The 14705-nt window shown below is 45.2% G+C and overlaps 1 protein-coding gene across 5 annotated transcripts in view; it reads left to right on the top strand.

Moving 5' to 3' along the window:
* Positions 1–14705, top strand: part of CACNA1B (calcium voltage-gated channel subunit alpha1 B) — a 308635-nt gene that overhangs the window by 134528 nt on the left and 159402 nt on the right. For all 5 annotated transcript variants that reach the window (XM_049832551.1, XM_049832549.1, XM_049832547.1 and 2 more), the window contains one exon: positions 6353–6456. In XM_049832551.1, the coding sequence (XP_049688508.1) occupies positions 6353–6456 (104 nt within the window). The remainder of the gene's footprint in view (positions 1–6352; positions 6457–14705) is intronic.

The following is a 14705-nucleotide window of genomic DNA, read 5'->3' on the forward strand; positions in this document are numbered from 1 at the left end:
CATTGATTAGATTAAAGTGAGTAAACTCTAGGTGTACTATACATTTTGATTAAAAACATAGTAAAGAACTAATGGTCTGTGGTGTTTCAGCTCTGGCTGTATCTGTCAAATTAGATCCCTTCTTTATTGAACCCCACTCTGGAAACATTTCAAAAGGATTATATGTTAGCCCATTAATTGCTTGTTTTTCACATCGATGGACAATGTGCTGAGCAAAGTGGTGGCAGAATTTCTTCCTTGGAAATCCGGGGCAATCGCCTCAGGGTTGCTACTCCTGTCAAAAGTGGCTGAAAGAAGAAACTTAAAATGTAAGCAGCAGAATGGCTCATTGTTCAGAGGCAAAGAGCATTGTTTTGTTGCTCTACTGGTAAAAAAGTGGGGTAACTCTTAAATCTAAATGGGTTTCTAACAGCTTGAGAGCCCAAAGCAGCATCTTTGCACAGCCAGGGACCACTAGCTGCAGATCTGCTGGCAGGACCAGCCTAGACCTTGTTCTGGGATTTGTAACTCAGATTGGTTCTGGTACATGGGAGGATGGTCTGTGACTTTACATTTCTGCAGACTCTGCCCTTAAGGTCTCATTTAAAGCTCCAAAATCAACAGAAGAACACCTATAAAGGCATTTTGTCTGCCTTTAGGTGCTGGCAGAGAAGCTCTGGGGAAGGCTGCTGCACAGCTACTCTCTTCGAGAGGTGCCTGCCAACCACAGCAGTAGCAAAAGGGAATTCGACCCTGAGCCATGAAGCTTGGAGTGTGTTTCCTTAGCTCCAGTTGTGAGCAGGAGTGGGTTTGCATTGTGGTGACTGTACCCATGGAGATGCAGGTGCAGAAGGGGGTCTGCCATGGAGAGTTAGTCCCCCCTGCATGGGCAGTGCCTGGCAGCTGGCCTGCACTGACATCCTACCCTGTGCAGCAGCTTCCTGTGCAAGTCAAAGTCATCAGGAAGTCTGTATAATTTATATTAATTATAGGCTTACCATACAGTCAGTGTGTTCACATGTTGGTCTGTGGTGATAAGGGTTGTCTTGATGTAGCCTTGTGTGTGGACATTCCTGAGCTCTCTCTCTTTGTCCCAGTGCAGCAATAAAGGGACCGCAAATGGAGACAGCAATGATTTTGGGAGAAGGGCAAAGATGGTGTTTTGATTAGAAACTTGGAAATCAGGAGCTGAAATGTGAGATTTTTTTTTTTGCTTAAGTTCATTGCAGCACAACAGTCTCCAATCAGGGTATCCAGTCCCTGCCATGCACTAGCCAGCATTTTCCTATGGCAAAGGTCTTTGTTCTTCTGCTGCTTTTGTGTTGTCCAAGAGGATTTAATCAGGTTGAGCCATGTTTAATAGGTTATTTGAATAAGTTATTTAAACATGTGCTATTACTACCAGGCTCGCTTGGTCCTTGGCATGCACTGAATGGGGTTGTGGGCAGTGCAGAGTGGTGGCAGGTTGTCTGTTTGCACCAGCTTGGAGAAGCTGTCAGCTTTGAGTTGCAGATCCATCAGGTCTCAGATTGACCCTTGGGGCACGGCCTTAGTAAGCCAATTTGCTGGCTGCTGGTCAGTGGCACACATGCCTAGGGACGTGGAAATCCCCTATCCCTCTCACCACATGAAATATAGATTTAGATTGTGTTGCAGAAGCTGGAGGGGAGTGGGAGTTTGTGAGCAGCTGTGCTGTCTGCTTAGAGAAAAGAGAGGGGCAGGGTTTGGGGATTATTCTGTGTTTGACTTGGTCTAATTTGCAGTCTGTAAACCTCCCAAGACCTAAGATTTGCCACCCGTTGAACAGAGGCCATCACTTGCCTGTTCATGAGGCTGTGTGTAAACCAAATTTCACTTAATTGTGTGTTTGTTATGTTGGGATTGCAGAACCAGGATCTCATCGCTGATGCAAACTGTGATCAAGCAACCCCAGTAGAAACTACTCAGGTTTCCCTTCCTTGGGGGCTGCTGGGTCTTTTTTCTGCAGGGGCCGTCATAGTTTTCCCAGTAACTCCCCACTGCTGATGGAAGCCTTGCTGTCAAGGAAGCGCTGTGGAGTATTTATATGCTCCTTCCCCTACCAAACCAGCTCCTGCTCCCTTTGATCAGCCCTGTGTGAAGTCAGCAGCATGTGGGATTCGGCCGTGAGGCTGGCAGGCTGCGAGACCCCCCTGGTGATGCCCCAGCCACAGGGAGCACCAAGCTGAAAGTAGGCAGGGTCCCCAGAGAGCTGGCGTTGTGCTGCTGGGATGGGGATGGGCTGGGAGAAGGATGTTGGAGCAGGCAGGGCTTTGCTGACCATTTCATGGTGATGGGATGGGACTGGCTGGAGCAAAGCTGCTTCTGGTCTTGCAGCAGCAAGAAGCTCCAGGAACATGAGAAACTCATCTCAGGGCAGCCAGACACAAGGGCTCTGCCTCCCCACATGCACCAGGAACATGGGCCATGGCCAGGGCTGCAGAAAGGAAGATGAAAGGTAATAGAAAAGCATTTTTGGTCTCTGCAGCACATTGCAAGCAGCAGTAGGCTGCTTTCAAGTCAATTGTTTCAAAACATATCTTTAAATGAATTAATAATCAGATACAGCTGCCATCTTGTTAACATAATGAAGCAGTGGCCTAATGACGCTCTGTGTCTGAGACAAAAGTGAGTGTTAATACTGGCCTTTCGCTGGTGTTGGACAAGTCACAAAAGGCTTGGTTATGGGAAATATCTTGTGCTTTGCTGGAGGACACTCCGTTCTCTTTGGCTTTATTGGGAGCTCAGGACATTAATCTACCTGCATGACAGAAGCCGTTTAGCTTCTGCATTTGTTATAGATGAGAGTATTCACCCACCTATCTCCGTAGAGAGGTGGCCGTGCTGGCACTGCTTGGGGATGCTGGCAATACGCTCAGTGCTGTGTGAAAGGGAGGAGAGAGCCCCTAGGTGCTAAAAGCCAACTGTGCAGAGACTCAACATATAAATATTGTCCTTTGGCATTCAGCTGCAACCTGGGCTCTCCTGCTGAGCAGTGGCATCAGGCTCCGGGGTGGATGATGAAGCAGAGTCACATGAAAGAGGCTAGAAGGATGCTGTTGGGGATTTAGGTTAGACTTTCAGAAAGAAAGGTTAAAAAAAAAAAAAAAAAAAAAAAGGGAAGGGAAAAGGAGGCACCGGCTGTGAATAGGCATGGTGGGTACCTCTTGATACAAGTGCCAGATCAGGGGGTGGAAGCAGCTTGGAGCTAAGCAGAGGTTAGGCAGAGGGAGCCATGGCAGCTAGGCTTGTTGGGAAGAGCACTCCAGGGGCTGGACAGTTCGTATGGGCTTTAGATGCCTGAGGTACAGATCTCTGGTTCTCCACTGTGACCCTGAAAGTGTCCCTTAGATTTCCCATGCCTCAGTTTTGCGCTGTGCAGCACCTTGCCTGTGGGAGTCTTGTGCTGTCAAGTTTAAGATGCATGAGCTATTTGATGCCAGTGCCCAGGGATTCTTGGAGCAAGGCTTCAGCTTCATGCAGGCACTGTTCAGGGGGTGCTTGTGAAGAGCCCCGCCGCTGTTGCGAACCAGTGGGTTCCTTGGCTCCTGAGCCGTGAGGGAGCCCTCCTGTAAGCCCTTACTGTATTTGGATGTAATTCTGGCACATCGTGACAAGTATTTCATTTCTCCTTCTTCCCTGTCGTGTTAGACCTGTGGTTAGGATCAAGTAACACTGACAGTCAGCCAGGCGTTACACCAGTGAAATGTTTTAGCTGGAACATAAAAATTGATTTGATCTCTTGGCTCATCCTGCTTAATGAGCAAGCCTGGAGCTGAGCCACAGCCCAAGCCCCAGTGGCTCTACGGGCGGAGGGCTGCCTCCTCTGCTCAGCGTGGGCAGGGGTGCCTGTGGAATTCGGGGGGCTCTCCCTGGAGAACAGGAGTTCGGTTTTCCTGGCAGCAAACAGGTTTGATTCATTAAGCATCTCAGCATGGCAGAGCCAATGCCATAAACTGTGATTGGGTTCAAGCATGCTTGGGAGCATGAGAAAGATGTTGCATGTCTGTGGAGGCTCTGCTTTCTTGGGAGAGGTTTTCTGTTGACCCTTTTGGCTGGCATTTTGCCCTCTAGTTTGTCCTGGATCTCTGTGTGCGAGGCAGAGCAAACAGAGCGAGTCCCTGCCCTGCCCTGAGCATAAGGTAGTCTAGCAAATGCTCAGAGGAGGGTGGTTAATTAGTCATATTTCAGCACATTTCATTTTTAAGGGCTTTGATTGTGGCATGGAATTGTGGATCTGTCGCCAAGTTTGGGCTTCAAATGAATAAATAAATGATAAACGATCATTTGGCAGCAATGAACCTGCTGCACTCTCTTTGCATGTTTATGTGGTTTCCCTTCTTCCATCTGTTCCCTTCCTCCAGCTCTTCCTTGTGGGCTGGCTCTCCAGCCCCCCTTGCCTGGCTGATGGCAGTCCCCAGCCTTGCTGAATGGGACACGCTTGCTCCAGCCATAGGATGAGTCGGTTAACGACAAAAGGAGAATTGAAGAACAGCCTCTAAATATAAAAACATGGGTTTCGCTCTGGTAACCCCAGGAGAGCAGGCTGGGGCTGTACCAGGCACTTTCCCCAAGTGTTGGGGAAAAGCACTTGTCCTCAGTGCTTCATTTCCTCCGAACCCATCTGTATGGATGCGGTGCAGAACAGGGAAAGGAAATAGCTAAAAGTAGAGAGAGAGGAATGAAAAGACAAAACAGTGAACAAAGAAGTGGTGCTGCTGGGATGGGTTGACAGGTATTGCAAAAGGTATTAGAAAACCCTAATGAGAGATTGGGCTGCACAGTGTTTTCCCTGTCTTTCTGCTCTCATTTTTCCAGCCCGTTTTCTCTTCAGCTTCATTTGTCTGTCACACACTGGTTTTGCCTTTAGCAGGTGTGGTTTGTGGCGAGGTTATTTAGTCCCTGTTCCTCTTGGGTGAGTCACTGATCAACTGACATAGATATTTCTGAAGATATTTGCTATTTGGAGAAATGCTTGTCATGTGTTTGATCCGGAGCATGTTACTTGAGGAAGAATTTGCGCAGATACGCACCATGTTAAAAATGTCTCAGAAGCTATTTATTTGCATCAATGCTATAGATGTTATTACCTGTAAGAAATGTTACGACATTGGTCACCCACATCACACGTTGGTTTTGCTTGTTTATTGGGTGACTTCTACTTACACAGAGACATTTCAAGGTGGCATCAAGTGCATGTATGGCTGAAATAAAGCACATTTAAAGCATTTCTTTCTGTGAATCATTCTGCAAGCAAAATTACACTTGCAAATATGATTGGGAATAGTGACCAAAAGCACCACAGATAGTAAATAGAAGGCACCAATATCAGTTAGAATGAATGCCTTTTTTGCAAGTTGGTGTTTGAAAGCACTTCTCTGTGGTCTCTTGCCAGCTTCTGTGGTTGGGCAGGTAGGTGAGCTCTGTGTTGATGTTATTCTTTACCCTCTGCAGGAGGAGGGAAGAGGAGGAGAATGTCTTTGGGTCTTGTCTTTTCTTTTTGCTTCCTTTTTCCCCTCCCTTACACCTGACATCAGATTCTCAGATTGCTGCATTCTTCACTCACAAGAGAAGAATTTGCATTTTTCTCAGCACTTGGCTTCAGTAAATGGCCATGTGGCATTTTACTTTTCAGCAGTTCCTTAAAGAGCTCCCTTGTGGTTGATGAATGCAGAAACTTTGTCATAAACTAAACCACCCTTCCCTCCCCTTAATCTAGACTGCTGCTTACTCAGGGAGCTTCAGACGGGTTTTGATGACAAAGCCCAAAGTGCTGAGTAAGCAGATGTGGAATTGCAATCACTCTGAAGATGCCTCGTTTTCTTGCAGACTTCTTGTCTTCTGCTCTGTGTGTATGCACAGATTCTGGGCATGGTGCCACCCTCTGCCTTAATTGCAGCACAGATTAACGGAAGACTGTGGTTCCCTCCCGTTGTTGTGTGTCTCAATTCAGATGTAAATATGACACTGATGCTCAGCACATGAAAAGTCAGAGTTGAGATGGGGAGGGAGGAGGCTGGTGTAGAAAGCCTGCACAGAGGTAGGTCACTTAAAAGCATGTTTTGGCCCTGCAGCAGGGTCAGCCTGGAGCTGTGGAATTAGGTGAATCTTCTCAGTGGAGCTGACGACAAGTCATGGTGTGGACGGTGGGACAATCAGGTTGGTTCATCAGTTCTTTCTCCTGGCATTTCAACTGGTGAACATAACAGAACTAACCAGTACATCAGTGGTGGACAGCCGTATGGAAATCTGAGGGGAATCTCCCCTGCCCTCTGCCCTGAAGTTTCTGTATGGTATTTTGTTTCTGTGGTGAATTAATACTTGTTTTTCTCTTTCCCTTTTTCTTTGCTTACAGACAAATGATGCTGCAGGAAATACCTGGAACTGGCTTTATTTCATCCCTCTCATCATCATTGGCTCTTTCTTCATGCTCAACTTGGTGCTGGGTGTCTTATCAGGGTAAGACACTAATCACCTATTTGTCTCTGCCTGAATATGAAAAGGGAAGACATGTTGGTTTTAGCAGTGTGGGAGGATGTAGCTGAAAAAGAGAAGGTGGGGTGATATATCACACTGTACGTTGTTCCCCTTCACACATTTCCTACCCCTTACTTTCCTTGCAGTAAGGTATTTCTGTAAGGCTACAGAGCAATAGGATGGGGGATAGGCTGGTGGAAAATCATTAATTGAGGTGATTCTGAATACAGACACAAGAGTTAAGTGAGCTCCCTGTAATTATACTGACTTGGGCCTCTGCACCCAACACTTACCCCTGCATTGTCTTGAAAACCCATCAGGACCCACTGATGCCAGTATACTTAAGTCCTGGAGGTGGACATCAAGTGTTCATAATGCATTTGCTGTAACTGCAGCACGGAGAAAGGGGAAGATCAAACAAAAGACAATTAGAAGATCTCAGGGTTTTGTTTTGTTGTTTAGGGATTGGGTTTTTTTGGTGGTGGTAGTTTGTTTTTGTGTTTATTTTTTTTTATTATTTTTTTTTTAAAATCTCTATGTGTTTAAGCTAATGTCTGGATTTTGGTGACACACGGGTCTCTTGATGTTCAAACCCCAGGGGTCAGCCAAGGATTTGGTGTTTGTTGCATATGAGTTTCAGGTTTGGGACATTGTAGAGATCAAGCTGCCAAGTTTGAAGCCTCGCTGGAATGTCCACAGCGTCTGTGGAAATGTGATCTGGAATTAACAACCTGACTCATCTTAATGGTTTTCAAGCTCTTAGACTTTGGCATTTCATTTTGCACACAGTTTCTTCTTAGCCCATCCAGGTGATCTAGAGTATATAGATCTATATAGGTGTAGATTTATTTCTGGCTCTTGGTAGCAAAGGAAAAGAGAAATGAGTTAATGCTGCTGAGTGGTAAAAGTCCTTCAGTGCTGCACCTTTGCTCGTTCTCTTTAAGTTACTAGAGAAAGAAAAATGTTTTCCAAAGAACAGATTCATGCTCAATTTTATTATTTTGTTAAGGATCCTTGTCCTCAAAGCACCTGCTAGGGGCAGGAGCAGGGAGGCAGCAGTGCAGTTTTGTTTGAGGACTGGGAGACATGCTGCTACAGGAGAGGGTCATAGGGAAGGCTTCATTGTGCACTTTGCTCTTCCTTCAGTCCAGGAATAATGGTCATGATCAATAACCGATCAAAGCCATTCATGGGACATCCTGTTTTATCAGAGGTTTTGTAAAGGAGAGCTTCGTGACCATACTTGTTGACATATGATTTAAAGTGAGCACCAGAGCCAGGGCTGAGTGCGGTTCATTAGGTAGTTCATCTTCCTTGTTCCACAGTGGGGTCAGCCCACGTTGGCTGAAATGATACTTGTGATGTAAAACAAAACTCAGAAGCCTGCAGGCTCCTGTTCCTTTGTGCTGGATTCAAACATGTTTGCTGACCAAAAGATGGAGACCTCTGTCTGGCTCTCCTGAAAGCTTCTTGTTGCTTGGGGCAAAATATGAATATTATATAAATGTATGTCTTCTATTAAAAACACAGTTCTGTGCATCAGATTTTCCTTTGTTAGTGATAAGGATGGTAATACCTTCTTCACAGAGGGAAGCTTTTAAATTCTATTTTGTATAGTGGTTTGACGTCCTTGACTGGAATAATTCCTGGGGAGAGGCTGAAGAGAATAAACATCATAGCACAGGTGTTGACCACACTGCTCAGCAGGCTATTGGTGGGCTTGCAGCTATTGAGCAATGAAGGAAACTGGGTATATTTGAGTGGACTGGTGATGAGAAGACACCAGAGAGATGGAAAGACTGAAGGCAGAGACTGTTGTCATAATATTCTCTAGCCAAAAGCCCCAGACAGCACTGTAGAAAAACCCCAGAAATTTCTGCTGGAGGTTTTTCTTTGCTTGGGTTTCTGCATGGAGAAAGGGTCATTGGCAAATGCATGTTGACTTCCATAGGGTACAGTTTTACTCAAAGACATTATGCCATCCACATCCCAGTGACAGTGTCAGCTAGCGGCTTCTGCAACGGAGACTATTGGCAATATCCCACATTCCTGTTTCAATAAAATAAAGTTGATTTAGGGTTAGGGGTTCTACAAATAGCCCATGAACCAGGTTAACTCAGCAATCAGTCACCTATTTCTTATTTTCATGATCTGTGTGCCTCATAGCCTTTAATATTATCCTTGCTGTATCCTGGGGGTGGTGTAGTGCTCTGCTCTCCTTTTCCACATGTTACAGAGAGGGAACAGTGGGGTAGAAAGAAGGGATGTAATGCCCCCAGGAAACAATTGGAAAGCTGAGGTTAGGTCACTGGTTTCCTAGGCTTGTGTGCCATCTTCATTACTGTTCTTTTTCACAAAAACCCTGTTGGTCAGGTTGTATTTTATTTTCCAATACTTTGCCATATGCATCATCAGCGTTAGGGGGTTAAGCTTCAGCATGCCACTGTCTGTACCTTGGAAAGCCACAGAAAAAGCTTTTACCTGAGTATTTTTCATTGCAGTTAGTTTTGAGCTATTTCCTCTCACATATTTGTGTTCCTCAGTGGGCAATAAGGAAGCTACAAATTTCTGAAGTAGGTATGCAGATGCTATCACAGATTATGGCAATATAAATAATCTGAACTGACAACAAGTTATTGAGCTTCCTACTGACACTAGATTATACAGAGTTTTGCCATAACTCTTAATGGAATTCTCTGCCTTTCTGTAGTTATTTGTGAACCCATGTCAATGCTGGACAGATACCTAATATGAGCGGGCTTAGCTCCTGGGTTTATCTGTTTGAGCACTGTAGATAGATTGACCTGGTTAGGATCCTGAGTCTCATCTGCTAGCAAAATGTGGAAGCATTTGCATTGCAAATGCTATAGAAGAGATGATAGCTGTTTTAAAATAAAGAGCAAACAACCTTTCCCCTCTGCTGATTCTTCTGGAATTATAATAAAAGCAAAGGCAGGGAAGTGACAGGGAGATGGGGAAATCTGTAAGTGTTGGTAAAAACTTGGTATAAAAATAACCCACAATCTTGGGCCACAGCTGCTATGACAAAACTCTCCGAGTACCTGGCTAAGGATGTAATTAAAAGCATGTTGACTCCCTAATTCAGATTAAATGAGACTCTGCCTGCTGTACAGTATGTCTTCCTCATGTGTGCTAATCAAAGCACTGCCAGTGCTCTTGTAGTCAGTTAATAATTAAATACCCTCCCCAAATGGCACGCTCTGCGTTCTGTTCCTTTCCCCTCTCTGATGCAAGCACTGGGGGCCAGACTGGCAGCAGAGGTCGGCTCTGCTTGTGCCACTGAACATCCCGATTTTCCCAATTATCCTAGGACATGGGGTGTGGAGTTATTGCAAATATCATATATCTGATGGTGCAATAGGGATGTTGGGCTCTTCTATGTCTTTACAAAAGATGCATGTTGCAGTGGATGCTGTGCCATACCTGCTCACCACAGTGCTAAAGTTGGGTCTATGACTGGGGAAATGGGTAGCAGGTCCCTCTTGCCAGATTGCACATCAGAAGCAAAGACAGACTGTGCTGTTCTCCAGCTGTGAATACGGTAGGATTTAGAGTTTTCCTGGTGTACTGCAGTTGTCATAGGTACAGAAGTGAACTGCAATTGAAACGGCTCCTAAAATCCAGGAACTACCTTTGCTTGTTTGCAGAAGATACAGGGCTCTCCAGCAGGAACACAGCACCCCATTTGCTGTGGAGTGGTCATAATGCAGGTTTGTGTCCCTTCTTGGGGATTTTACTCTCTACTCCTCCCTACATATTCCCCCTGCTTTCAGTTTTCCCTCTCTGGTGCTTGATTCCTCTGTGAGCTGATAAAACTCAACAGCCCTGCAGAAACCAATAGAGCAGAAAAACAGATTATTTTCTTCTGGAGGAGCTTTTATTGAGTGCCATAGCTGATTCAAGAGAAGATCAGGGCTGTATAGGGCCAGGAGAGCAGAAGCAGAAGGAGAGATTTGTCTCCCTTTTGATAGCATTAAGACATTTGGTAGGCTCATTTCCTTCTGCATGTGAACTGTAGAGGTCTGCCCACTTGATCAGAATGGACAGATGCAGGATGTGTTCTGCCCATCCATGTGCTGGGAAGCATGTTCGGGTGACTGCCCAAGCCTGATACTTCCCTAATCACAGACACAAAAAATAGGGAAAAGAGAAATTTTTTTTTTAAAAAAAGGAGATTATACACCTGGTTGAACTTCTGATGAACCATCCATCCACCCAAAGGATGAACCAGGTTCTGTTCATACTAGAGAGCTGCCCTTGAATTTATTTATCTGTTTTAACCATGAGAAGCCATTCCAGCTGTGCTAACCTTGTTCCAGAAAGCTGGGGTATCTTGGTTCCCAGAAATTGGGGTAGCATTTTGTAAGGTTTCCAGTGCAGAGTGGAACAACAGCAGTAGTGAAAATGTTTAGGAATTTGTAGCCATAAGATATTTCTCTTGAAACATCTTTTTACGTTGACTGTGGTGGGTGTTTTTTCTTACTTACTACATTATTTGTAAACTCTTTGTGACTTAGGTAGCAATAAAGGCATCCATAAAAGGGAATACAACCTTTCCATAGAAGAAGAGACTGGCCGCCTCTGGTGGCACCACGGGAATGTTCTGGCTCCAGGTTATGCCAAGAAGGGTTGACCCCAGATGCCTTTCACTTTTCCCTAAACACAGGGTCATTTGTTACTTGGGATGTCATGGGATTTGGCTTCTATTCTGACCAGAAAATGCCCTATGATGATCCTGAGCTCTGCACATGGTTCTGCAGTTTACAGTGAGGGAAAAAATACCCCTAACTGAATTGAGAAGTCCTGACCAATGCTCATTCTTTTCCTGACTTTGTATTGTTTTCTTGCTAGCAGGCTTCAGCCCTCTGCCATCTTGCTCTGGCAGTGGTTGCCACCCAAGAGATTGGCACCCATCTCCATACACACCTTAGCTTCCTGATGTTCCCTCCCTTAGCAGTGATTTCCAATGCTCTTTTCTCATCCTGCTGCTGTTCCCCTCCCAGCCCTCAGCCTCCTCTCAGCCCAGCTAGCAGCTTTCTTCTGTGGGCTGGTAGAACCATGGAGTTTTCTACTGCTTGGGTGTTGAGTTGGATATTAATTTTGCCTGGTAATGAGCTGGATGATTCCGTACAATACATTTGTGGCTGTTTTGATGCTTTGGATTACACAAAGCAAAGAGGATAAACGTTATCATGGGATGCTGCGAGGAAGATGATTTAACTTATTTCAAGGCTAAGTGCTTTTTGGCACCATTTCACACAACAGTGGGGAGTGGTGAGGGTGGCGAGACAGCAGGAGTGCTGGCCAGAGAGGGCAGTGCACTGTGAATGATGCATTTGAATACTGAGAGTCTGTGTCTCTTGAGTGTGAAAAATGCTGCTTGTCATGTCCTCAAATATTTATGGTGAAGCCTGAGGTATCCCCAGACCAGCCAGTAAAGAGTAATGATCGTTCCTGAGGTTTACTCATCTGGCCGCAATAACCAAGTGTGGAGAGGCACTGCAGTGGCCAGTTTGCATCTTCCCTGCTTAGGTATTACCAGAACATGGTCCAGACATGCTCTGTCCTGAGATGTGCAACACCTGCCCCTTGTTATATGAGATCACCTGGTGTAAGAACAGCAGGGAGACATTTTGAATGCATGCAGTATCTTTGTGACAGCAGGAGACTGGCAAGGGATACAGCTACAGACCATGCTGGCACCTTGCAGGCGAACAAGGGTCAGGGCAAATGGTGCTTTATTTCTTCACTGCTGCACCCTGTTTTGGGCAGTCTGCAGTGTGGGGTGATGCTCTCTGGGCAGATTCCCATTAAACACTCTCCCTGTTGTGTGCTCCAGTCTCCCTAGGGGATATCTGTTTCTGTTTCTGACTGTTGTACCTTGAGTCAGTGAGGCTTTTGTGCTGTTAGAGCAGCTCCCTGGGAGGAAGCACAGCCCCATCCAGACCTCACTGAACCGAATGTCTTGGTGACTTGCTTTGCTGAGTTTCATGACGTTTTCCCATCCTGAGGATTTTTGCCAGATTGAGATCATAAAACTTCAGCCTGCAAGACGTGCAGAGGCTGGAGAAGAATCAGGCTGATTAATTTGTCATAATGGCAAAGCGTTCTTCTGTCCTCTTTCTCCCTCATTACAGAGACAATCATTCATTTTCCCTGCAAATTTGTTTCAAGTTCACTGTTACCTGCTGTGATCTGACTTTGGCTGGTGTTAATTATTTGCAGCAGAAGAGCTGCATCATGAAAAGGTATGAGATTCTTCTTGGTTTCTCATTACTTTTAGTCTTTCCCTAGCCTGTGCTTAAAAAGGAGAGAAAGGACAGGCCAAAAAAAGATATTAGCTTTCTTGTTGTTCCTTGCTCATCACCCTTTCTAACAAAGCCACCAATGCAAACAAGAAATGTGGGAGAAGCATGTGTGTTTTTTGTAGAAGGGGTCAGGGAGCAAGGAATTGCCACGTAAGCTTCATCTCGCCAAGCTAAATGTCCTGTTGAATGTGGATCCTTTGCTCCTTTTGTGTTTTTGGTTAGTATGGGAGAGATGGACTACCTTTATTTGCCCTTCTGTTAAGCCACAATGGAAATTAAAGCCTGTAATATAGGAATGATACTTAGGAGACCTAAATTTGAATTTCCTGGAGCCTCTGCTTTGACTCTGGGGTGGAGACTTGATGAACAGAGCCAGAGGTTCATCCAGCAATTGCACTAGGCTGATACTATGAGATAAATGGTGCTTTTTAATTCCTTTTTCTCTCTTTGTTGTTGCCTCCTTCGAGCCAGGTTTGCCCAGCTGTGGCACTCACAGCATTTCAAATCGGATTAAGTGGAATCAAAGTTAAATCGGCACAAGCTGAATGTAAAGACAAAAGGAAGGAAGATGCATTGAAAGCTTCACCTCTGTTGTTCCTCTTCTCTTTCTAGAAATACAAGATGTATCCCATATCTAGCTTGCATTTTGAAGCATCTTCCTGCTATGTTCAGTGATAAAAGTGACTGCGAAGCCTGGCTCGGTGCTGAGAGATCAATCTCTCAGTGATACTTTCATCTTTTATCAGCTGGTTGAGGAAAGCTCTATTTTCCCCCTCTTTAGAGCAATGAGGAGGAAGCAGAAGCAGCTCGAGCTGTGCAGGATTGATTGAGCCAGTCCTTAGTGCTAAGCAGTGGATATTAGGATGGGTTAAGCAACTCGCCTAGCTGGGTCTGTATGTTTGGGCTCAGTCTGGGAGAGATGGACATGCCTCCTCAGAGCATGCCCAGTGTGATCTTGGCTGGCTGAAGCTCCAGGTGAGATAGAAACATAAGACCCTGTATGTCTTTCTTGTGGGATTTCATGCAGCTGATGGGACAACCTGGGGCAGATGATGAGCCACAGAGCTTTGTTATCTTCAGCACTAAGAAATCTGAGTCCTCCTCTGGGCTTTGCTTGTTTAATAACAAGGTTCAAAATTCTGACTTCTCAGCAAACCACCTTTATGGGCAGGAAAACAATATCTTAGAGGTACCAAATGTCACCAGCATAAAGAAATTCTTACTGATGATTTTCCAGGTGAATCAGTTGCTTAGTTTCATCTCGTTCCTGCTCTTCCCAGTGTGATCTCTCTGTGCCCCTGAGATGTGCTTTCTTTCACCTCCCTCAGATTTTCTTCTTGCCCAAATGAGGTGCATTTCCATGCCTTTTCTTCTTGTTCCAGTTGGGCTTTCTAATCAATATGCTTTGCCTATGTTCAGTGGTGACCTGGGCCTGATTTTTAGGGGTATTTAACAATACTCTACCTGCATTTCTATTCACATTTTCAAATCAGTAAGTCAGAGGCATCCAATTATTTTTAGTTTTGCCTGCAGGTTTACCATGCACTTCAGGATTTTGTCTGTGAATAAGAATAACCATACCTTGGCTCTTCCTGAAGTCTTCCGGGGCTTACTGTGGTAGAGATATCTGATGCTATGGTAAAGAAACTGATGTCTTTGCTGATCTCCTCTCATTTTGTTTGCAGCCCTTATAGGTGCAAAGTGCTGGCTATGGACACAGCTGAGCCATGTCCTCTTGGGTTTGCATCTTCCCAGCTACAGGCTATGATGCCTCATGTCCAGGCAGCTGGAAATTGCACTGCTTCTCTATTTACTCCTGGATTTATATAATATTTTTCTTTCCTAAACCAAATTTGATTCTGCCCTCCACCTATATTTCTAAGTCACCAGCATCCACCCAGG

This window comes from Accipiter gentilis, chromosome 29, assembly GCF_929443795.1.
Source record: "Accipiter gentilis chromosome 29, bAccGen1.1, whole genome shotgun sequence".
Lineage (NCBI taxonomy): Eukaryota > Metazoa > Chordata > Aves > Accipitriformes > Accipitridae > Astur > Astur gentilis.